At 45.0% G+C, this 26567-nt stretch overlaps 1 protein-coding gene across 1 annotated transcript in view; it reads left to right on the top strand.

Annotated features, from left to right (window-relative positions):
- Window positions 1–26567, top strand: part of LOC126212792 (neuralized-like protein 4) — a 303166-nt gene that overhangs the window by 111904 nt on the left and 164695 nt on the right. Inside the window, exons 14-16 of the mRNA XM_049940194.1 lie at window positions 7968–8227; window positions 14077–14241; window positions 22346–22557. Coding sequence (XP_049796151.1) covers window positions 7968–8227; window positions 14077–14241; window positions 22346–22557 — 637 coding nt within the window. The remainder of the gene's footprint in view (window positions 1–7967; window positions 8228–14076; window positions 14242–22345; window positions 22558–26567) is intronic.

Genomic DNA, 26567 nt, shown 5'->3' on the forward strand with positions numbered 1-26567 from the left:
GTGGTCCCGCGGGCCTCGTCGGCAGCTTCTGACGTCTGCTGCTCGATTTTATTTATTCATTTATTGTTCCGTGGGACCAAATTAAGGAGAAGTCTCCATGGTCATGGAACGAGTCAATACATGAAATTATAACACGATAGTAGAAACAGATAAAATGAAATACAAGAAACGTATTCAGGCGACAATTCGTAAGTTTAAATAAAGAAAATCAACAATGTAACACTGGAATTTGCTTAATTTTTCAGCTCTTCCAGGAGCTCCTCGACAGAATAGAAGGAGTGAGCCGTGAGGAAACTCTTCACTTTAGACTTAAAAGCGTTTGGGCTACTGCCAAGATTTTTGAGTTCTTGTGGTAGCTTATTGAAAATGGATGCAGCAGAATACTGCACTCCTTTCTGCACAAGAGTCGAGGAAGTGCATTCCACATGCAAATTTGATTTCTGCCTAGTATTAACTGAGTGAAAGCTGCTAACTCTTGGGAATAGGCTAATATTGCTAACAACAAACGACATTAAAGAAAATATATACTGTGAGGGCAATGTCAGAATTCCTGCAGATGTAGTAAAGAGCTGACCCAATCTCAGATTCTGGCACATTCATAATTTACTTTATGCCTGGTGAGACACTGTTAAAATTATGTGTCAACTACTTTTTTTCTGCTGCAAATGGTTTTTGGAGACACTTTTTTTACAAATCTGCTTGTAACCGATAAGTCTCTCATGAACTTGTGATAAGTGTACCAGGTTGTTATTATTATTATTATTATTGTTATTATTATTTTTTTTAATTTATTTTTTTTTTTTTCGAGAAAGTGTAGTAAAAAATTACAGTATGTTCTCAGTGTGCTTGTCGACTATTATTCCACATAATCACCATTCCAGTTAAAATGTGTAGTGAGGTGTGGCATGAGCTTCTCTCTCGGACTGACAGTGGGGTCGAGTGTGCCTTCGTCATCGGCACCCGTGTCTCTGAATAACGGCTTCCGGCACACTCCTCAGTATTTGCAGCCGAGCTGTTCGCCTCATATCGGGCCACAGAGTGCGTCCGGCGACGCGGCATTTTCAGTACTGTCCTCTGCACAGACTCGCTCGATGCCCTTCAGAGTCTATGTATGCTGCACACCACCCGTGCAGCGGGTCCAGGAAAACTGTCTCTTGCTCGCTCTCGGTGGAGCCAGTGTCACGTTTCTGTGGGTTCCTCGTCGTGTCGGTCTGCCAGGAAACGAGGCTGCTGTCCTCGAACCTCAGCCCGCCAGTTCCCGTATTCCGTCTGACGATCTCGGTGTCGCCGTCTATCGGGAGTTGGTATCTCTTCGGCATCGCCAGTGGTCCTCCCTTCACAGGAATAAGCTCCCGTGTATTAAGCCTCTCCCAGCACCTCGGACAATATCCTCCCGGCCCTCCCACCGAGAGGAGATTATTTTGACTCGGCTGTGTACGAGGCACTGCCTTTGTACCCATCGTCATTTGCTAAGTGGCGCTACCCCACCACTTTGTGCACATTGCGCCCAAATTTTAACTGTCTGCCACTTCTTGGCGGAATGCCCATGTTTTTTTAATTTTTTTTTTTTAAACCATTTACATTTCCGTTTGTGTTTGCCGTCTGAGTTATCGTCTCTCTCTCTCTCTCTCTCTCTCTCTCTCTCTCTCTCTCTCTTTCTGTAGCAATATGGCGAAGGACATTTAATTTTCAGTTTTGGACCTCCGTTTCTGTATGGTGCGTCTTTTTTTTTTTTTACATGTGCCTGTTCTTAGCTGTCTTCTATTGTCAATTGTGGCTGACGTATAGTCATTTACCTCCTCTCTGTTTTTGTGTTCTATAGTTTTTGACTTGAACGCGTATGACCCCAGTTGTTTTTTGCACCCTACAGCAAAACAGAACAAACAAAACGAGCTTCTCTACACCCTCCTCGAAGAACTCTCCCGCGAGCTTCTTCCCACACTTCAGAACCCCTTCCTGCACCCGATCTTCGGTTTAAAATTTAATTCCTCTCACGTGTGCCTTCAGGGAGATGAAAAGATGATAATGTGAAGGCACCAAATCGGCAGAATACTGGGGGCAGCTCAGAACACCGTAACCAAACGAGCCCGAGACCGTTTCGACGGCCGGGGCCGTGCGAGGACGGGCACCGTCGTGCGACGGGCGCACTCCTCTCGCCGGCATTTCCCTCGACTCGTTTTGACTGCTCCGTTTTTGGGCGTCTGTGTGATCGTAGGTCCTTTCTCACAGACGAACGTGCAGGGAAGCGACGGACTGTGCTTACACGAGATTAGGAGGACGGGGCTCTGCAGGATATTGTGACGAGCCCTAGTACGAGCTCCGGGCGAGTGGCCCTCCGACACGGCATAAGCCACAGTAGGATTAAGTGTGTCCTGCGTGACTACCGCTACTGCCCCTGTCACTTGGCAATCCCACGGAAGCCACTTCGAATGTCTGTTGTGACGTGGATGTCTGTACTGTGTTCCGGGACAGTTTGTTGTTGTTGCATGCACAGCATCCATTTACAGACACACAGGACCTTTTTTGCTCCGTTTCAGACAGGAATCTGTCCCTGCAGTTTGTCGGTTTTATTAGTGTTCACCCTGTGTGTGTGTGTGTGTCCATCTGAGTGCTCATTAGAGTATTGTGTAGAAATTTAAAGTAAATCAGTCAAGAACTTTTAGATTCTTAGTAATAACATGTCTCCTTTATGCATTACACATTTGGTGTACAAGATGATTCTTATTAACGTTTAAAAATCCCCAAAGTGAAGTAGATGATGCTGAGATAAGGTATTCAATATAAGATAAGACAAACAGGGGCTGCAAATGTCAGGAAATACCCCGAAAGTGGATGTGAAATGTTGAACATGTGACGTCATCAGATGACATACCTTGCCGAACGTGTAGCAGTTGGGCGTGCCGATCGTGCACTCCCCAATAGGAGGCAGTGCTAGACATTGCACTGCTAGACTGCTGCATTTTTGAACACCTTTCATAAATGTGATCTTTAATAAATGTAGAAGTTACAATATTATCTACCTCAATGTAAGCAGGCAACATCTCTCTCTCTCTCTCTCTCTCTCTCTCTCTCTCTCTCTGATTTTTATTTTCTTTATTTTTTTTGTTTTGCCAACTTTTATTTAGTAAGGGTGATGTAGCTCATTTACTGGTAGTGATGCTGTAAACTGCAGTTAACCAGTAGAGACTGCGAGACTGGTAAATAAAATAATGAATGTGATCTCACAGTAAACAATTGTCTGAAACAGTGTAAAAGCACAGCACCCGCCAGGCACAGGACTCGAACCTGAGCCCCACGTGCTACAGTCGAGCACTCGAGCCCGGTGGCACGACGATGTGACTGTTCGACTCGTGTCGGGACGGTCGGGTGTGGCAGACCGGTAGAAACATTAACGAGAATTACCCTGTACGTATATTTTAAAATGGTTGTATAAAAGCACGTGCATATTCGAATGCAACATTGTCATAATTTCAAGGGAATCAGTGGAGAACTTTCAGAGATTTGAAATTTGAAACAAACATACAGTTACTTTTTTATATCAATTTCACACATAATTATTACTTATATATGGCACTGTAGTAGGTACACAAAACCGCACATATTCGAATGCGGCATTGTGTCAAAATTTCAAAGCAGTCAGTGAAGAAGTTCCAGATATTTACAAATTTGTACAAATTTACATTTACGTTTTTATTTGTAGAGATCGCAGCAAAGACTGCGACACGAAAGCGAGCCAAAAGCCCACGAGGAATGCGAACCTTGTCAGCTCGGTTTAGATATAAATTACAGAACGGTATTCGTCGACGAGCCGAACGTTACAGTCACTGCCCACTGTGAGATCGAATGCCGCGGTGGAGTTGTGGGCACGTGACTCGGTAAGGCGAGTACGAGCCGTTACCCGAAACCTCCTGGAGTGTGTTTGTAGGCAGCTGGTGAAGTCTCCCTAGTACAACAAAATGCCGCCAGGAGGCACCTCGCACACAGTGGCAGCTCTTGCAAAATTTCAACAGGCGTCCTAAAACCTGGTGGCCTCTAGCCTTCTCACTGAGAGGGTAGTGATCATAACAAAATTGAATAAGTTAAACCGAACTGTCCAACTATATGTAAATTTTATAATTAATAGGTTAACACTGTGAGGAAGGAAAAAAAAAGGCAACTTTGGGACTCGAACCTGAGCCAACGAATTGCCAGTCAGTGTCGTTGGCCACTGGGCTCTGGAACTGACGAGTGAACCACTGTTCAAAAATCCCTCACACTTTGCGTGTAAATCTTCAGAAAACTTGAGCGCTATTGACCTGTATACGTGTCCCGTTCTGCCGACTTCCTCACTGCTGCGGACAAGTTACTTCCGTATCTCGGTGAATAAAAATGTTTTAGAGCATTTATCGTACAATATAAGTGCCTCTTTGTGTGCTACATTTGCAAAAGACCTCATTTCGATATATTGAACCGCTCACGAAATATGACAGTTATTGTGACAGCACGATTTCAGATGCACGGGGGCAAAATGGGGTGTTGTGAGACATTGTGCACCTGATATAAAAACCGATATCTCCAGAATGAAGTGGGGTATCATTCCGCTCTCAATTATAAATAAAATTTCAAAATATTATCTACATTTCGTACACAGCAATATGTGGGTTAAAATCGACTGTAAGCGAAGTTAACTCGATGCTCAAATATTTTGCAGTGCACGGTTTTCAGCCCGTACCTGCACAGTACAACGTGCAGATTTGAGTTACTTCAGAAGTTAGAATTTACATAGAAAAACCAGAATTTTGCTCGTTAATGTTTGTCGAGAAAAACCAGATTTTTGCTGGTTAGTCTTTAAGAGTCACCTGTGATTACCTTCCGGCTCGCATCTATCCAGAGCACCTACTACATACGTTCTACTGTCACGGTGGCCGAGCTCCAAATGCGATTTGACCTCCACGGAGTAATTCTTCTAGTCCCCGAAATACGTGTGGACGTTCTATCATCTGATCGGCTGAGAAACACAACGGCTGCTCCGATACCAGAACTGTGATAGATGTCCTATTCTATGCCTTTTACATGTGACCGATCAGAACTGAATACCTTTACTGAGCAATTCGTTAAATGAACAAATTTAGAAAACCAACAGATATCGTAACTCCTCCTCTAAACAACTAAATTACCGTAAGTATTATTTTCTTATAAATTTTCCCTGGGCTTATCACTCAGATGTGCTGTCTAGAAGCAATTCTCGTACCAACATACTTGATTAATAGACATGGCAGTATTCGTTTATTGTACTCGAACTAGCTGAGAAAAATGGTGTTGCGTGGATCAGAATATGTGGCACGGGAGACGGCCTGAAAATGTTCTAGATACGAGAGGCATACAGATGCATATGTCATTAAGGCTATTACGAATGCAGTTGTTTTGGTAGTAAGGTAGGTCGGTCACAATGCGTAGCAGTGGGTGAGTGTGGTGGGCAGAAATGCACGAAATGTAGAGCAGTAAATGCTCTTAGCTAAAGCTAAATAATATACACTGAAGAACAAGAAGCTGATACAACCGCCTAATATAGTGTAAGGCCTCTGCAAGCACGCAGAAGTGCTGCAACACAACATGGCGTGGACTCGGCTAATGTCTGAAGTAGTGCTGGAGGGAATTAACACCACGAATACTCCAGGATTGTCCATAAGCCCGTAATAGTACGAGGAGGTGGAGATCTCTTCTAAACAGAATGTTGCAAAGCGTAGCAATTCAGGACGTGTGGGGTGTCGCATTGTCCCGCTGGTATTGCCAGAGTCCGTCAGAATGCACAATGGACACGAATGGATGCATGTGATCAGACAGGATGCCTATGTACGTTTCACCTGTCAGAGTCGTGGCTAGAAGTATCGGGGGCCTCGTAACACTCCAATTGCACACATCCTACACCATCACAGAGCAGCCACCAACAGTTCCCAGCTGACTTGTAGGGTCCACGGATTCGTGAGGTTGTCTCCATACCCGCACACGTCCATCCGCTCGATACAATTCGAAACGGTGCTCGGCCGACCAGGCAACACGTTTCTCGTCATCGACAGTCCAGTATTGATGTTGACCGGCCAGGTGAGGCGTAAAGCTTTGTGTCCGTGCAGTCATCGAGGGTACTCGAGTGAGCCTTCGGCTCCAGAAGCCCGTATCGACGATGTTTCGTGGAACGATTCACACACTGACACTTGTCGATGGCCCAGCATTGAAATCTGCAGCAATTTGCGGAAGGGTTGCACTTTGTTAGTCGTTGGTGCCATTCTGGCAAGGTCTTTTTCCGGCCGCATCAATGTCGGAGATTTGAAGTTTTACCGGTTTCCTCATATTCGCGGTACACTCTCGAAATGGTCGTACGGGAAAATCCCCACTTCATCGCTACGTTGAAGGTGTTGTGTTCCATTGCTCGTGTGCTGATTCACTTAAACCATGACAACCTGCCATTGTAGCAGCTGTAACTGATGTAACGACTGCACCAGACACTTGTCTTATATAGGCGTTGCCAATTGCAGCGCCATATCTCTGTATTTGAATATGCATGCCTATACCAGTTTCTGTGGCGCTTCAGTGTATGGCTTGTAAACTGTATTGCACATGTGAAAATGTTTGTCTTGTTTCACGCACAATGTAATGTAATGGTGATACAGTCCCCAATGTGTTTCATTCATACTGTGATGGGTGGAAGTGGGTGATTGTTGTTGGCAGATATCTCAGTGAAATGTGCAACGTGAGGCACTTAGTTCTGGTAGAAAAAGCCGTATTCTTTATTACTTTTGAACTTTCTACATTAGTGAATAAACTTGCTTATACGATCTCCACCTCATTCCATCCATACTGGCTTTAATATTACATTACACAGATATATGTATATTTACTTTATTTCATTAGGCATTAGTGAAATGTGTGACGAAAATGTGCTAAGTTATGAAAAGTATTACACTCGTGAAGAATAACCAAAATGTGGTGTTCAGTTCGATTATTCATTTGTTACTTAAGAGTATTTTTGTCTTTGTTCATCTGGATTTTTTTGTGTGTGTCCATGTCAATTATCGGTAAAGTGTGATTGAGAGAAACACTACTGAGAGATTAAAAAGTGATCTGTTCGTTATTACGCGTTGCTTTTAAAGTCCGATCGAAGTAACAAACACATTTTCACACGTTCAGTTAAGTTCGTAAGCCACAGTGTATATAGCTTTTCGTAAGAGTAATTAGTGGTCCATATTTCGTGGATTTTTGCCAACCACATCCACCGACACCCACCCACTGCAACCGAGCTCCCTCAGTAACAGAACGAGGCCGAGGGCCGACTCCCACCACAACCACGAGTGGGGGTGGCAGTGGGTGGTCGCAGCGAAAAGTCTGTCGGTACTTATACACTCGAGCCTTTGTGTATAGATGTAGATAAACTGTGCACTGACACTAATAAGTAAACAGTTAAGTCAGTAATAGTCAGTAGAAGTCATAATAGTCGTAGAAAAAAAGTTTCATTTCCCCAAATACATTATTTTGACTACTTAAAATTTCATAATCTGTACGTAGCGACACTGTTCACCTACAGCCATCACTGTTAGGAGCTGCTGCCGGCTTGTGGTGCACGTCTGTTACGGAAGCTGTGATTCGTCGTCTGTACAGAGCTGTCTGCTCTCGTCCGACTCCTGCGGGCACGAGGTGAAGGTGCCGAGCCCCGTCACGTGTGTGTCTCGGTCACCAAATTTGCCAAATCTGAACCCGACGGGAGACGTCTGGGAAGGTACGGGGCCCGAGGTCCGTGTCCGCAGACCGCCATCCCGTAATACCCGGGAATTGCGTGACCTGTGCCTAGGTATCCGTGCTACACGGTATCGCCGCCGTTTTGTGTTCGAATGGTGGACCCGTTTGCTACCGAGCGGGCGGTAACAATATTTTGTTTCAGCAGTGTGTGTTCAGTCTTATAACCCTCGGAACCTTCACCACCGGTGCAGTTGCAGCTGCCGAGGATTCGACTCCCGACAGTGTGAGGTCTGTCACTTACGGTCTCTCGTTTCTACCCGCAGTGACCTGCGCTTTCGGCACTCGCACGGCAAGAAGGCGCGGCTCTCCAACGGCGGCACGACGGCGTCGCGGCCCCGCGCGTTCGGGGAGTTCAACGACGCCATCTTGGTGAGCAACCGCCCGCTGAGGGACGACGAGATCTTCGAGGTGGTCGTGGAGAAGACTGTGGACTGCTGGCTTGGTTCCATAGAAGCCGGTGAGTCCACACTCCGTAGTCTCTGGAAGTGGGAGCTGCGCTGTGACGTTTGCTGTCAGGTGGAAATTGCTGTAGTGGTTAATAAAAAAAAAAGTGAGAAGAAAAGAAAAAGAAAAAGGTTTATAATGTGGGAAGAAATTGTAAGTGAAAATGGGTTTTTTAAAATCGTTAATGACCGTGAAAAAAGGAAAGAATGAAATGCAAATCGGACTTCGTATTACAGAAAATCTATCGGACTTCGTTATTCGGAATAGCTATTGTTAGGGTGGTCCTTGTGGCGTTTTTGAGCAAAAGTTAAACCAATTTCCACTACAAAATTTTTTGAAAAATAACAGAGAACAACAAAATGTAACTGACAGGGGGAGATGGCATAGCTTTGAGTTCATTCTTTACCAGGTTAACATGTCTTCTTTCGGGCGGCGTCCAGGTCTTCAAAAAATCTCCTTCATTTCTGCGTGAAAAAACTGCTCCAAAATATTGCAATAGTCCAGGAATCACTAATTTATACCAATTAAAATCATCTTGATACTGTATGCAATTTAATTCACTTTGCTACTTCCATCCTCCGAATTTCTTAACAACTTCCACAATGTCTACACATTAAAATCAGATAAAGACTAGCCATTAAGTTTTTTACGTCAGCATCAGATCACGCCTGCCTTAAGCTTCGGCTAACAAGACACAATTGAAAACGGATAGAAAACAAAAAAGGTTACAATTTTGGTATTTTCTCTGCCGTCAAGCACTCATACCGCTGCGACGGGATATTTTTATCTGAGGGAACGAGTGTAGCGCGGCGAAATTCAAAGTCCCGCTACATTGCACTCGAGTGGATCGCTCAAAATATGCACGGAACTAGTAAATCTGTCAAAAAGAAGCTTTTGCCGAGTTATCGCGGGCTGTTCGGTGAATTTTCTGACGTTCGGCAGGCGCATGAACTCCGGACTTTCCAGTGTGTTTGTTACATGGAGCGTCCCCAAATTAAGCATTTTCGTACGTTCGGTAGGTAGGCGTGACGGTTGTGGGACTTGACGGCGGGCCAGGGTTTTGCGGTGCTTTACCGTCTTACTATTTGACAGAGTTTCGCACGTGTTGTGTCATTTGAGTGTAATAATTTGACAGGAATAAGTGTTAAAAATGAGTTCCATACATCAGAAAATATAGCACTTTGTCCACTGTATCGTAGCAAAAATCGCATCTCGATATATGACTGTTATTTGGAAAGTGAGGTTCGAATCGCCAAAGGTAACTGAATGTCGTGCAAACATTGAAGAACACACAGACTTCTGGCACGCCTCGCTTGTCAGACGGCACCATTTACATTCGTATTGTTGGAGTGTACAGCCGAGGCACGTACCGGCACCTTTGTCATGACAGGTGGCGGTGAGTAAGCAAGCTAATGGGCTTACAATAATGTCAGTTGTCCACGTGTGTCTCCCTTCTTTGATGAGCTAGTATAACAGTAGGAGGGAGGGGGGGGGGGGGGTGAGATTATAGGGTTGCCACAAGTTTGGGAAATGAGAGGGAATATCGGGGAATTTAAAATGTGTTGGGGGAATGTCAGGGAATTAAAAAAAAAAAAAGGGCAAAAAAAGAAAAAGAAAAACAATGTAAAAGTCTCATTTTTGTCTCGGTAGATGAAATAGTTTCTTTATTGAGATGTCACGCATCGTTGCTGGCTGGGCACAGCTGTAGTACGTGCACCGCTTCCCTGCTCCCACATTCCCACTGCTCCTCCCCTTCCTACCACTCCCCTAAGCTTGCAGTCACTGCTGCCACCACTTCTCGCCACCAGCCCGGCAGCTGCCGACGAGAGGCAGGGAGTAGAAGCTGTCGAGACAGACGCGGCAGCAGGGAAGTAACCGCTTTTGTGACATTTACGAGTTCCTAACCGGGAGTGAATTTTATTATATCGTCCGTGTGCTTTAATAGTTTAGTTCGTCGAGTTTCTGCGTGTAAATTTAATATCTAACTGGTGCAGTTCTCACATTTTCGTTTGTGTCGGAAAGTAAACTGATTTTGTGACATATTACAAGTTTCTGATCAGGGGTGCATTATTTAGTTTACCCGAGTGGTTCGGTAGCTAGGTTTTTCAATATCTGTGTATTATTAGACACAGTTCCTGCGTTTTCTTCAGGGTCTACTGTAGAGTTGTGCAGCATGTGCCAATAGTCCATTTATCTGCACAGTCCAGTTTTGCACGGTCTTCAGTACAGACAGGGACTGTGATTGTTGTGTGCGGATGCGAGCCGAGTTGGTGACACTTCGCTCTCAGCTTCAGGCTGTGACGGCTTCGGTTACACAGCTCGAGGCTGCAGTGGATGGGCACCAGTGCTGTGGGCCGGCCGTGGGGATCCAGCGGACGTCCGGCACGTCCGAGTCCTCCTATCGGTGCTCACCGGTGGCCGACCCAGTTACTGGTCGCACTGAGGCGACCCCTCACCTGTGGTAGAGTGGGAGGTCGCCCCGGGGCGAAGCAGGCGGCAAAAGACTTCCCGGGCGGCCGCACGTAAGGCCTCCTCGGTTTGTCTGACAGACGGGTTCCAGGTGCCGTCTGTGGCTGACACTGTCACCGAGCCAGATGCTGTCGCCTGTCCTGTTTCAGAGGAAACCACTCGGCCTGCAAGATCCGGACAATCGCAGAGGGTGGGATTACTGGCAGTTGGGACATCCAACATTAGGTGCGTTATGGGGCCCCTTAGGGACTCGGCTGACAAGAAGCGTAAGAAAACCGATATGCACTCCGTGTGCATACTGGTTGGAGTCATTCCAGATGTGGGAAGCGTCTTCCCGGATGCCGTGAAGAGCACAGGGTGCAGCCAACTGCAGGTGGTTGCTCATGTCGGTGGTGTGTGTCACTTTGGATCAGAAGACATTCTCCCGGGTTTCGAGCGGCTAACAGAAATGGTAAAGGCTGCCAGGCTTGCTTGCAAGATGAAAGCAGAGCTCACCGTCTGCAGCATAGTCGACAGGACCGATTGCGGGCCTCTGGTACAGAGCCGAGTGGAGGGTCCGATTCGGAGGCTCGGACGGTTCTGCGACCGTGTAGGCTGCAGATTCCTCGACTTGCACCAGAGGGTGGTCGGGTTTTGCATTCTGCTGAATAGGTCAGGTGTCCACTATACGCAGGAGGCGGCTACGCAGGTAGCGGGGGCTGTGTGGTGTGGACTGGGCTGTTTTTTAGGTTAGAGGGTCTCAGGAAAACACGAGAAGGGCTTCAGTCACAAAGGGTGCAGGCTGAACACAGGAAAAACGTAGATACAGGAACCAATTGTATAACAGTTGTAAATTGTCAAAGCTGTGTTGGGAAAGTACCAGAGCTCCGAGCGCTCATAGAAAGCACTGATGCTCAAATCGTTATAGGCACTGAAAGCTGGCTAAAGCCGGATATTAGCTCAGCCGAAATTTTTGCGAAGAACCTGACGGTGTTCTGAAAGGATAGGCTAAACACGGTTGGCGGTGGCGTGTTTGTTGCTATTAGAAGTAGTTTAACTTGTTACGAAGTTGAAGTAGATACTTCCTGTGAGTTAGTATGTGCAGAGGTCATTGTTGGCAACCGGAATAAAATAATAATTGGATCCTTTTACCGACCTCCCAATCCAGATGATACAGTTGCTGAAAGGTTCAAAGAAAACTTGATTTCGATTTCAAACACGTACCTGACTCGTGCGATAATAGTAGTTGGTCACTTTAATTTACCCTCGATATGTTGCCGAAAATGCGTTTTTAATTCTGGAGGTACACATAAAATATCATCCGAAATTGTACTAAAAACATTCCCTGAAAATTATTTAGAGCAGTTAGTTCATGAGCCCACGCGAATAGTAAACGGTTGTGAAAACACACTTGACCTCTTAGCACCAAATAATCCTGAGTTGATAACGAGGATCAAAACCGATACAGGGATTGGTGAACACAGGGTTGTCATAGCGAGAATGAATATTGTAATCCCCAAGTCCTCGGAAAAAAAGTGGAAAGTATACCTATTCAAAAAAGCAGATAAAAATTCACTTGACACCTACCTGAGAGACAATCTCCACTCATTCCAAATTAATAATATAAGTGTAGACCAGATGTCGCTTGAATTCAAACAAATAGTATAAATTAACAATGGAGCTGATCCTCCTTGGTACTCAAAACGGGTTAGAACACTGTTGTAGAAACAACGAAACAAACATGCCGAATTCAAACAGACGCAAAATCCCCCAAGATTGGCGATCCTTTACAGAAGCTCGAAATTTAGTGCGGACTTTAATGCGAGTTGCTTATAACAGTGTCCACAATGAAACTTCGTCTCGAAACCTGGCAGAAAATCCAGAGAGATTCTGGTCATTTGTGAAGTATGTTAGCGGCAAGAAACAATCGATGCCTTCTCTCCTCGATAACAATGGAGATACTATCGAAGACAGTGCTGCCAAAGCAGAGTTACTGAACACAGCCTTCCAAAATGCCTTCACAAGAGAAGACAAAGTAAATATCCCAGAATTCGAATCGAGAACATCTGTCGACATGAGTAACATAGAAGTAAATATCCTCGGAGTAGTGAAGCAACTTAAATCACTTAATAAGAGCAAGTCTTCTGGTCCAGACTGTATACCAATTAGGTTCCTTTCGGAGTATGCCGATGCATTAGCTCCATACTTAACAATCGTATACAACCGTTTTCTTGACGGAAGATCTGTACCCGAAGACTGGGAAGTTGCACAGGTCACACCAATATTCAAGAAAGGTAGTAGCAATAATCCACTAAATTACAGGCACGTATGATTAATGTTGATATGCAGCAGGATTTTACAACATATATTTTGTTCGAACATTATGACTTACCTCGAAGAAAACGGTCTATTGGCACACAGTCGACAGCAGTTTAGAAAACGTCGTTCCTGTGAAACACAACTAGCTCTTTATTTGCTTGAAGTGTTGAGTGCTATTAACAAGGGATTTCAGATCGATTCCATATTTCTGGATTTCTGGAAGGCTATTGATGTTAGTACTGAAGATTTTTACTCACATATTTAGAAATATGGAAGTCCTTACATTTTGGTCAACATAGGGATTTACATTCCCTTGTGATCTCAAAATCTGTCAGGGAAAAATCCTATAACTTGTCTGGAAATCAGAGAAATATGAGAATTTCCCGTGGAAACTTACGGCAACCCTGGATTAGATCCCTGCCTTACGCCTCTTTTAATCTGAGCAGTCTCGGGCGCTTCACCCTCGAGCAGGTAGGCCCGCGTATGAAGTGCGCCAACCGCAAACGAAATCGTTTTGGACCGCTCCGGTGTTGTTTCAGAAATGCGAGTCGACACAGATTGCTCCGGTATTGCTTCAACTGACACAGTGATAAATTACATTGTCGGCTGTCCGATTGAGCAGCAGTAACATAAAATAAAACTGCAAGATGAGTGAGAAAAAATTTATTATCCGTGCAAGAGAAATACCCAGATTACCGGCTGACAACACAGTCTCGCAGTGAGGCAGTTCTCTTAGAGACGATTTGTAATCAAATAACCGTCAGCCGGGGTCTGATGCAACTGCGCTGTTTAATGCATAGAGTGGCTCATTACTGTGAGGTAACTCTTGTACGTGGAAGCAGAGCGATTCATTTCGTGGTTGTTTACCTAAACAGCATGTTAGCTCATATTACAAAATTTATTTTATTGTTGTTTAATTAAACCGAAATTAAACTGTGATTTTGCTCATCCCCATTTATTTTGGTAACCTAAAGAAGCCTATTACTTAGACACGTTACTAAGTACGCCACACGCCCGCTCGTGTTACGAAAGCGGCACGCCTTCCAGAGGGGTACGCGTGCGAGTTGCCGTTAGCAGAGAACGTTCGGTTTGCAGGGGTAACGTCCGTACGGCCAGACGAGCTGGAGCTGCCGTGCACGATGACGGACCTGGAGCACGGGACGTGGATGCTGTCCGGCAGCAACGTCATGGTGGACGGCGTCGTGCTGCGCAAGGACTACCCTTGCGACCTGGACGAGGTGGTCGTCGGCAACAGAGTGGGTGAGTATCGTCCACTCGGTGGTGTCTGTCAACAATCTTTTCATTCAGCATATTTTGTATTTGCACTTCAGTGACATTCTCATAATTCCTGGTATAGGGATGAGTGAATTTTCTTCAAATAAAAACACTGAAGTTGCATCCTCATTTCTTTCTTCCTTTATTTATTTATTTATTTATTTCTTCTCCTTTTTCTTCTCCTTCTCCTTTTTCTTCTCCTTCTCCTTTTTCTTCTCCTTCTCCTTTCTCTTCTCCTTCTCCTTTTTCTTCCCCTTCTCCTCCTTTTTAAGTTTTCTGAGGTTGATGTTTAATTTCTGAAAAAAGATACACAATTAAATTCCTTTGATCATACACAGTGTAGTATGTACCACATCTATGATGAGCCAACTCTTAATGACTAGTAAACCTTCTCATAACATCAGGTACAGTCTCAGTTTCAAAGGTTTTGACTTGTTATTTTCTAATTATTGTAGTAAAGGCTCTCGATTTCACAAATTGCATTATTTTGTGGCTGTTGACTGTCAGTCAGCTAAAACAGTGCAGTGTCGCCACGATCTTGTTAACCCACATGAAAAAAAAAGAACAGAATTACATGAATATTTGGAAATAAATTTAAACCCATACAAATAAATAATATTTTCTAAATATGAGGTGCAGTCGGAATAAAACTGAACACCCGCTGCAATGGGACCCTACAATGGCCCCATTTGAAAGTAATCACCACACGTGTTAAGACGTTTATCCCACTGCGAGACGAGACAATCGGATCCTGTTCCGTAGAATACGGTCGGTTGCTGACGGATCCACAACTACACTCACTTTTGCACTTCCTCGTCCGACTGAAACGGGCATATGCACGTGTCTTTCTACAGGTCGCCAACGGTGTGAAAATCGCACGGTGAAAGATCCTGTCTGTACAGAACGTATTGCAGTGTTTCCCAACCGAGTCGCTGAAGTGTAGCCTTCGTCCACTTGCCAATGTGAGGGCGGGTGTCACTGTGTGACGTGACGATTCTGTCCGACAGCATCTGGACGGGCCGGGGGCACGTGGCAGAGCCGACAGCGTAAACGTCCCACGTATCCCCCGCCGAAGAAATCTGAAGGTGTTCACACACTTCCCGGTAAGGCACAGTGATGTTCTCATTCGACTGCGAGGTCCCTCTGCTTGTCGAATTCCTCGAGCGTGGAACCGCAGGACAACTAGGACACTTTGTAGAAACTGTGACATGCTGTAAAGTCAAAGTGCCCGGCAATGCTGTTCACCCGGAAAAAAATTTTTTTTCTTTCTCAGGTCGACACAAGTTTTTACCATACATTACGTTGCACTAATCAGAATTTACATATTATTAATTGTTCAAAAAAGGAAGGCGAAACTATGCTAAATTAACAACGAATGAAAGAAACATACCAAAAATGCAGAACAACAAATGAAAGAAACGCACAAAAAATACAGATCTTAAGAACTAAAAATTGTGAAACGAGGGTTGCCCAAAAAGTAATGCACTGTGTGTGTGTGTGTGTGTGTGTGTGCGTGTGTGTGTGTGTGTCCTTCAACAGTTCTTTATTAAACATAATAAGAATTACACACACGAAAGAATGGTGTTTTATCTACACACCCTATTTTTCCACATAATCTCCAACCCGTTCTGTGACCTTCCGAAAGTGTGAAACGACGAGTCGTTTGCGCTATCGGTACCGATTCCCGTCCTGGCGGTGGAGCCAGTGCTTCGCTGTGTGAATCGCCCCATCGTCAACAAAATGTCTTCCACAAATGGCATCCTTTAATGGCCCAGACCGGTGGAAGTCCGAGGTTGCCGGGTCAGACACGTCAGGTGTGGCGGCTGCGGACGGTCTCGCCGACCGCCGCAAACTGCGGAGTTCCGGCTCCGCCGAACCGCCTTCCGACGACTTCACCCTCCGTGCCCGGCGACTGACTGTATTTCTGTCGACAGCTGACGTTCCGGAGACTTCGCACGAGTGTTTGCGAATATTACTCACAGTTTCTTTCTCTGCAGTGAGAAATTCAGTAGCGGCACGTCGCTCGTAATGTACACGGCCTATAGGTGCCATTGTGAAACTGTCCCACAGCTGCGCTATCTGTCGGAGGTATCGGAAACTTGGCGCGCTCACTCGGGATACTTCAAATAATATTTATGTAATGTTTCACATTCGTAGCATTGTTTAATTATATCGTGATAGATTTTTATATCAGTTTCAAATTTTTTTTAATTAAAATGTGTTTAACTGCAGAATTAAGTAACGTATAAATTACAGTACAAAAATTACGAATCGTTTACCGAGTGGAGATTATATACGTAACTACTGGGCGCCGTGTCTCTAAATACACCTAGGGTCCGAACGATTTCCGTACGTCGGCCAAATTGTGCCGCTTCACTCTTCGGACTGACGCGTCGGCATTTGTCGTACTAATTACATTTTGTACGATACGAGTGCAAATGCAAACTCCGAACGAGGACACCGGCGGTGCTCGTGTCACGTCCGTTACCCTCGAAGTTCGACGGGAGCACCGAAACACTTTCAGTGTACGGTGATTGGCTGCATTACGGGCTTACGTACCCAGCTGTGAGAACCCCGGGGTGTCCACTCGCCGGCAGCAGCTCTCCTGCACGGTGTACCTGTGGCCGGCCCCCCGTCGAGGTGAGCGCGTCGCCGGACGTACACCCGTGACTTCACTGTTACGGACTGCCGTGTCACACCGAGTGCTCTTCGGACTCCTCAGGCTGTCGCTGACTTATTTATGATGTCGTCGGCAAACCTCGAAGTTTTTATTTCTCAATTCCCGTTCTAAATTTCTTCTCAGTTTCCTCTAGTGCTCGCCAGGGAACGTATCGGTCGTAATCGGGGATACTCTACAATCTCGGCTCACTCTCTTCTCGACTAGTGCTCACCTTTCTCGAACCTCGGCTCTTAATAACTGCAATCTAATTTCTGCGAGAGTTGTAGGTAACATTTGGAATGTGTGGTTTATTCCTTCTACCTACAGAATTCAAAGACAGTGGTCCAATAAATGTTCTCCAAAGTTTTCTCAAAATCTACAAATAAGGGGTGATCAGAATCAAACTTCCATTACTCGAGAGCGACCCCGTGAAAAACGAGTGATCGTAGGACAGTGATTTTTGTGGGAACATTCGTAAGGACGTGCAGAGGAGGATTTACGAATAAACTGTCAAAAGAAACTCAGTTAGGTTCCCAGTCGAGAAGGTAACGTTTGTTAATGTGCACCGTGCTTACTTTCCAGATTACTAATGTGATGTCTGCATCCCTGACAGCCTGGAACTGCACCAGAGGTACCGTTCCTCAGATGGTGGGCTGTGGATCACTCGGCTGCTGTGGCGCAGCTCGTGCGGTGCACGAGGGCCGCGCACCGTGTCCCGTGTTCTCGGCTACGACGACACTAACTTTTTCGACAATTTTTGGTGCAGTTGACCGTTGGCCTTTCTCGGGAGCAATTCCCAAATTGCCAGTAAATACCGACTTCCGAAATGTGTTCTTCGACACTGGAGCGAAAAGAGGACCTCTCCGTATTCCTGTAATACCTCACATTATTGTTGTTTTGTTTGATAAAATATCTGCTCACCTTGTCCAGACCCGTGTTGACTGTCTGCAATTGTACTGCACACTCGTACGTGCAGTTTGGTGGACTATTACTGAAGTATTTTTGACCCCTCTTCTTACGTGTTTGGAGCTGAGACTGGACGCTCACTTTTGATGCTGACATTGTGTGATATTAACCTTTCGTGTAACTCGGTTGCCACTATCATTCTTCTTTATGGGAAGATCCTGCAAAGCAGTACCCCCATAGAACTGTGTGTAGTCCTGGAAAGTTTTGAAGTCTTCTGCTTTGCAACTGTTATTGGTAGAAGGGAAAGTGATATCTACTCTAATTATGAAATGACATCAACATTTCGTCATTGACTATCTCGTATTTATTTCCACGGATGTGCAGATCTCGATTACCTCGTAACTCGGAACAGATACAATATAAATCGAATGAAATGTCTGCCTCGGAGGCTTTACAGGAAGTAAGTGACATTTCATTTTAGAGCCCCTTTTGTTCGTTGCCGAGTTCATTCTCGGAGAGGGTGTCCACTCCTCGACAGTTGAGACACTGCCCAGCCGCGGTGTCGAAACGTAAAAGGCCCCTCGCGTGACAGGTGACGACGTTTACTCGTCATTGTGTCTTGACGGTTACTCGAACTGCACGTCTCTCTCATTACAACTCTGCACAAATGTGAAATGAAATGACCTCGTACAATGTGTGCTTCGAAACTCATTCCCTACCTAATACTACTACACTATTTTGTCACGATCCTCTTTCCTTATTATAAATACGTAGTGGAAAATGTCATTTACCTAAATGGCATGTAACACTACAACACTAACACTACCAACAGCACATATCCTGCAGCACACGGTCTGAACGTCTTTCCTGTAAAGTTGGCTACTCGTGCGGTAAATAGTTTCCCGTATACAGTGAAACCTCTATATAACGTTTTTCGAGGGACCACAAATTCTGAACACTGTATAGAGGAAAACGCTATAAAGAGGAATGCTTCCAAATAATAATTATAGGGCATTACTGAAGATCGGGATACCACTAATCAGCTTTGACAAATGGTGCCGTAGATGACATTTTGAAGTTTCACAACACTGTAATATGGTGTTCATTGCAAATGATTAGTTTTTTGTAATTAAAACATGCGGCCCGGTAGGTGGATGGGTGAAAGTAAATGGATCAGTTTGTACTGTAAAAAGCTATAACAGATTCTTAAGATACGACATCATTGTCCAAAGCTGGCAGGTGGTATCCCATTCTTCAGTTGACCCAATTATAGCATAAATGCAGTAAATGGTACAGATTATAAAAGAATTAGTTACAAAAAAAATTACTTTAATAATTAAATTACGAAACAGAACTTAAATTTGCACAAAACTCTAGGAACCTATGCAATCTGAAAATCACATACCTATGATTTTTTTTAAATATTCAGGCAAGCATATTTGTTTTCTATTTCTCCTAGAGTCTATGGCAATCATTTATTGCTGCAAATGAGCAAGTTGGACTACTGTTCTGTCCTCACGTCTATGGGCCGTATATCTGTTGAATGTTTCAAAGGCTTCAGCTGCCTTAGTATATGAGGGCACAGGGTCATCTTCCTTGTCACTGTCACTTTCACTATGTAGTGGTTAATAAAATAGAAAAATAGAAGAGAAGAAAAGAAAAAGAAAAATGTTGAAAATGTGGGAAGAAATCGTAAGTGAAAATGTTTTTTTTTTTTTAAATCGTTAATGACCGTGAAAAAAAGGAAAGAATGAAATGCAAATCGGACTTCGTATTACAGAAAAGCTATAGTTGGGGTGGTCCTTGTGGCGTTTTTGAGCAAAAGTTAAACCAATTTCCACTACAAAACTTACTGAAAAGAAACAGAGAATAACAGAATGTAACTGACAGGGGGAAGTGGCGTAGATGAGAGATCATCCTTTACCAGGTTAACTTGTCTTCTTTCGGGCGGCGTCCAGGCCTTCAAAAATCTCCTTCATTTCTGCGTGAAAAAACTGCTCCGAAATCTTGCAATAGTCCAGGAATCACTAATTTATACCAATTAAAATCATCTTGATACTGTATGCAATTTAATTTACTTCGCTACTCCCATCCTCCGAATTTCTTAACAACTTCCACAATGTCTACACATTACAATCAGATCAAGGTTAGCCATTAAGTTTTTTACGTCAGCATCAGATCACGTCTGCCTTAAGCTTCGGCTAACAAGAGACAATTGAAAACGGATAGAAAAACAAAGAAGAGTTACAATTTTGGTATTTTCTCTGCCGTCAAGCGCTCATACCGCTGCGACGGGATATTTTTTATCTGAGGGAACGAGTGTAGTGCGGCGAAATTCAAAGTCCCGCTACAACTACCACTATTATTCTCCAAGCTTCTCTCTGCACTCAGCTCCTCAATACTTTGTACTCCTGTGGTTGCCACATTGTCATCCACAGCCACAAAGTCCTCAAAAGTGACAGAATCACTGCCTATTAATTCCTGAAACTCTTGCAAATCACTTGCAACATGAGCTGCCATCTCATTCTCACAGAATCCCGCTTTTGTGAAACAGTTTTTAATAGTTTCAGCACTGACTTCCCTCCACGAGTACATAATTAAATTCATTACCTGTCAATGGTTTCAAACTCGTACGTTTCAAATTGCCACAATTCTCAAACCCTTCAATTATTGACGATCTGTTTTTCATAACAGTGTTGAGGGAGCCAGTTGAAATTGCTTCACTAGCTCCACACGACTCACACCAGGAGATGCCTCCACTTTTTTAATAACAGAAACCTTCTCTTAGAGAGAAATGTTCTTCCGCTTTTCACTCATGTCCACTGATGAAAGCTTTAAAAATATATATATATATATATATATATATATATATATATATATATATATATATATATATATATATATATATAAAAACAGAGGGAAACATTCCACGTGGAAAAAATATATCTAAAAAGAAAGATGATGAGACTTACCAAACAAAAGCGCTGGCAGGTCGATAGACACACAAACAAACACAAATATACACACAAAATTCAAGCTTTCGCAACAAACTGTTGCCTCATCAGGAAAGAGGGAAGGAGAGGGAAAGACGAAAGGATGTGGGTTTTAAGGGAGAGGGTAAGGAGTCATTCCAATCCCGGGAGCGGAAAGACTTACCTTAGAGGGAAAAAAGGACGGGTATACACTCGCGCACACACACACATATCCATCCACACATACAGACACAAGCAGACATATTTAAATATGTCTGCTTGTATCTGTATGTAAATATGTCTGCTTGTGTCTGTATGTGTGGATGGATATGTGTGTGTGTGCGAGTGTATACCCGTCCTTTTTTCCCCCTAAGGTAAGTCTTTCCGCTCCCGGGATTGGAATGACTCCTTACCCTCTCCCTTAAAACCCACATCCTTTCGTCTTTCCCTCTCCTTCCCTCTTTCCTGATGAGGCAACAGTTTGTTGCGAAAGCTTGAATTTTGTGTGTATATTTGTGTTTGTTTGTGTGTCTATCGACCTGCCAGCACTTTTGTTTGGTAAGTCTCATAAAGGTGATGTGACTTACCATACGAAAGTGCTGGCAGGTCGATAGAAACACAAACAAACACATACATACACACAAAATTCTAGCTTTCGCAACCAATGGTTGCTTCGTCAGGAAAGAGGGAAGGAGAGAGAAAGACGAAAGGATGTGGGTTTTAAGGGAGAGGGTAAGGAGTCATTCCAATCCCGGGAGCGGAAAGACATACCTTAGGGGGAAAGGAGGACAGGTATACACTCGCGCGCTCGCGCGCGCGCACACACACACACACACACACACACACACACACACACACACACACACACACAAGCAGACATTTGTAAAGGCAAAGAGTTTGGGAAATAAAAGTAAATAAAGAAAATAAATAAATTAAAAAAAAATAAAATAAATAAATAAATAAATAAATAAAAGTTATATTGAAGACACACTCTCACTAGACACAGCTCAGCTCACACATCACGCTATGAATACAAGCAGAATGTGCGTCACATGTCACATGACCGGGTCCTGCCACTGACATACGAAACACACTGAGCGCGGGCTTTCCGAGCAGGTGCAAACTGTGAATCCACACAATGGAAAACGATGCGTCTACATCCAGTCACTTAAACGTTATAAAGAGGTAAATAATTGACCGGGGTTCAAAAAATACGCGTGTTACGTGGAGGAAATTGTAATATAGAGGAAACACAGTAAAGAGGAAAATTTAACATTGTGTATATGGGCTTTTAGTCGGGACCGAAAAAAATGGACGTAACAGAGGAAAACATTATATGGAGGAACGTTATAGAGAGGTTTCACTGTACACTAGCTCGAGTAGCAAAACTTCAGTTATAACCGCCCTGCGCTACGAATGTAGATCCGCAGTACGACCGTAAGTGTACTCGTGTAAATGTTTCCAGAGTTCCTCCCTATCAAAGGATTAGCCCACATGTGGCCGTAAACGAGTTCTCCACTGCGACTCGCCCGCCCCCGCCACTGATCCGCAGGTATGGCGCGGCACTCAGACGGCACGCTGCACTTCTACCTGGACGGGGTGGACCGCGGGCCGGCGTGCGGCGGCGTGCCCCCGGGCGTGTACGCCGTCATCGACCTGTACGGCCAGTGCGCGCAGGTGTCCATCGTGCAGCCCGAGCGGCCGGCGGGGGCCGCGGCGGGAGCCGCCCCCGGGAGGCTCACGCTGCCCGACCGCCCCCACCAGGTAACGCCACTCGCTCCCGTCACTCTGTCTCCTGTCGGGATTATTTGAAACTTTTTTTATTGTTTGAACAATATCTGATAAAAGAAATGCTTGTGTTTGCTCAAATTGTACAGAATTATTTTACTAAATGTGCAGGAAACAAGATGAGGAGCACAAGAGGTCATGTAGGTATTATATTGTTCCCTTATATTTTTTCCTCTTTGTGTCTGCTGGCTTCTAGTAGTTCCAGCACTGCTCAGAACTGTTTTGTAGTTGTCTTACTGTCGTCAGTACTGTTTGTTTCCGGTCACAACAGAGCGATGCGTACAACTGTGTCACTTCGGCTAGAGCTTCGGACTTCCGGGGTTACGTATCGAGCAAACGAGTGAGGTCGTACAAAACGTTACGACATCTGGTTAATAGCTTGTTCGGCCATCCGTGGAACGAAATCGGTCAGTGATTTGGCATATCGGAGATACGACAGTTGCTTAACAGGTTTGTGGAGGTACGTGGCATTAGATGTCTACACGCGGGCCACGTAATTGGAGTAAATAACGTGCCGCCAATTTGCGTACGCAGTGAAGGTGCCCGACAGCGACCCTGATGCGTTCTGTAGAATTTATGTCGGGTAAATTTGGTCGCCGAGACCTCTACGTGAGTTCACTGTAATGCTCCTGGAACCACTGTAGCACGGTTCCGGCTCGGAGACGCGGACTATTATACGGCGGGAAGACGTCGAGCGTGAGCGGATGCGGGTGGTTTGCAGCTGTCGGCATGTCTCCGGTCACTTCCAGAGGTCCCGTGTGAGTGCGGGAGAATGTGTCCCGTAGCATAATATTGCTCCCACCGGCCCGTGTCCGTGGCGCGCTGCACGTTTCGAGCTGCCGTTCACCCCGATAACGGCGTTCTTGGAGACGACCGTCGACCTACTGTAGCAAAAATGCAATTCCTGTGGAGAGCCGACAACTTTCCATTCGTCGACAGTCAAATCCTGACGGTCCTGTGGCCACTGCAGTAGTATAATTGACAATGTTGTCGGGTCGACGTGTGAATGTGTAGGGGTGATCTACTGCGGAGCTCCACATTCGACAATGTACGACAAACGGTTTGCTCCTAAACACTTGTGCGTGCACCGGCATTGTATTCTTTCGGCAGCCTCCGAATGTTCTGTGAAGAACTGTGGGTGTCCGACCATTTAGCACCGGTTTCACTGTCCTACCTCTTTCTACAGATGCTCTCGACAGTAGCACGTGAAAATACAACCAGCTTCACTATTTCCGAGATACTTCTCTTCAGGCTGTGCCCTCGGCCAGTCATTTATCTCAATGGATTTCCCAATTTGCAGCCTACGTCTTCACTAGGGTGATCCGCCGACTGTGTCTTCTCCGCATACCTACTTTCGTTGCCGCGTCACGTACCTGCAGCGTGACCGGGCGCATCCGGGATGATGTGGAGCAGCATTGTGAACTGAACGTCTGTGTGTCTACTGTGAAATGCCACCTAGAGACAAGTGATTTGAATAGTAGACGGCCATCACATAAACCACACACACATTCAAAAACTAGAAAGACCAGGTACCGACCATTTAGCACGGTGGTGTCAGCATCGTGGTGTGGAGATGTTTTTCTGGATGTGCGGTTGGTCGTCTAGTCCAAATAAAAGGCAAACTGGATTGTATCCTGTAGTGACATTTGAGATAAGAAAATTGTTCCTCGCGGGAGAAAGAACACGCTGTGTAATTGGATATTTCAGCAGGACAGTGATTCAAAACACACTTGTAGTCATTAAAAAAATTATTTTCAGATAAAAAAAGTCAAACTTTTGGACTGCCCGAGACAGACCTGGATCTAAATCCTATTTGAACACCTCATAGATGCGTCGGATCGACGTGTTAGTCGTACGGGCTACTCGAACGAGGATCAACTTGCTGCTGCCTTACGGGACAAATGGTTAAAACTTGCTCTTCACCTATTACGAAAGCTTGTGAATTCGATGTCAAATACATGTGCGCTGTGATAGAAGCCCCTAGGTATGCAGTGAAATACTGATTTGTTCTTAAGATTCTTAAATAGTTTAGTTTTATTGTGTTGTTGTTGCCTTCAGTCTGGCGACTGGCTCGATGCAGTTCTTCGTGCTACTCCATCCTGTGCAAGTGTCTTTACGTCCGAATAACTACTGCAGCCTTCACCACTCTGAATCTGCTCACTGTATTCACCTCTCAGTCTCCCCCTACAACTTTCATCCACCAGCCTTTTCTCGAGTACGAAACTAGTGATCCCTCGACGTGTCGTATCGACCGATCCCTTCTTCCGGCCAGTTGTGCCACAAATTCCTCTTCTCCCCAATTCTATTCAGTACCTCCTCATCAGTTACGTGACCTAGCCATCTAATCTCCAGCATTACCCCTGTAGCACCTCATTTCGTAGCCTTCTGTTCTCTTCTCGTCTAAGCTATTTAACATCCACATTTCCCTTCCGTGCACGGCAACACTCCCCGCAAATAATTTTCTGCCTCACCGGAGGAACGTTTTCCAGCTGCAGAGGTGTAGCCTTCCACAGGAAGTGCAGATACGCCTCACCTGCGTGGCATTTTGGGACGACGACCGGTCTCGCGAGGTGGTCACCCGTAATTCCTGCCGACACGTCGAGGCCGAAACGGTTCCGGCAGTTCGCTACTGCCGTACTGCGGAGAGTTTCCTCGGCCCACACTCGGGTGTCTCGAAGGTAGACGGTAGCGCTCCTCTCGACGGTAGCCCGGTCTGCGGAAAGGACGGATAGTAGAAACAGCAGTACTGTGGTGGCTCGTGTGACAAAACCTTCACTGCACAGGTGATAAGGCCGGCACTCGTAAGTGATGCAGATTGTGGGGAATGTTCCAGCCTGTTGTCCGGTTCGTGGGCTACCCGACCCACCTGTACAGGTGTACTCAGCGGCCGGTGCCTCTGTCAAAAACTGGCCGCAATTTTGGTGGTGGTTGCAGGATATGCAGTCCACGCCAGATCTTGGAGTTCAAACACATTAGTAGCACTTCGATGTCATCTGAACTCTTGGTTTTTCAAGTATTCAAACTTCAGTTTGATATAGATAAATAGCCAACTTACTGAGATGAGATCGACAGGAAGTGCAAAATGGCTAAGCAGGAATGGCTAGAGGACAAATGTAAGGATGTAGAGGCTTGTCTCACTAGGGGTAAGATAGATACTGCCTACAGGAAAATTAAAGAGACCTTTGGAGAAAAGAGAACCACTTGCATGAACATAAAGAGCTCAGATGGAAACCCAGTTCTAAGCAAAGAAGGGAAAGCAGAAAGGTGGAAGGAGTATATAGAGGGTCTATACAGGGACGATGTTCTTGAGGACAATATTATGGAAATGGAAGAGTATGTAGATGAAGACGAAGTAGGAGATACGATACTGCGTGAAGAGCTTGACAGAGCACTGAAAGACCTGAGTCGAAACAAGGTCCCGGGAGTAGACAACATTCCATTAGAACTACTGACGGCCTTGGGAGAGCCAGTCCTCACAAAACTCTACCATCTGGTGATCAAGATGTATGAGACAGGCGAAATACCCTCAGACTTCAAGAAGAATATAATAATTCCAATCCCAAAGAAAGCAGGTGTTGACAGATGTGAAAGTTACCGAACTATCACTTTAATAAGTTACAGCTGCAATATACTAACGCGAATTGTTTACAGACGAATGGAAAAACTTGTAGAAGCCGACCTCGGCGAAGATCAGTTTGGAATCTGTAGAAATGTTGGAACACGTGAGGCAATACTGACCCTACAACTTATCTTAGAAGAAAGATTAAGGAAAGGCAAACCTAGTTTCTAGCATTTGTAGACTTAGAGAAAGCTTTTGACAATGTTGACTGGAACACTCTCTTTCACATTCTAAAGGTGGCAGGGGTAAAATATAGGGAGCGAAAGGCTGTTTACAATTTGTACAGAAACCAGATGGCAGTTATACGAGTCGAGGGCCACGAAAGAGAAGCAGTGGTTGGGAAGGGAGTGAGACAGGGTTGTAGCCT

This window comes from Schistocerca nitens, chromosome 11, assembly GCF_023898315.1.
Source record: "Schistocerca nitens isolate TAMUIC-IGC-003100 chromosome 11, iqSchNite1.1, whole genome shotgun sequence".
Taxonomy (NCBI): Eukaryota; Metazoa; Arthropoda; class Insecta; order Orthoptera; family Acrididae; genus Schistocerca; species Schistocerca nitens.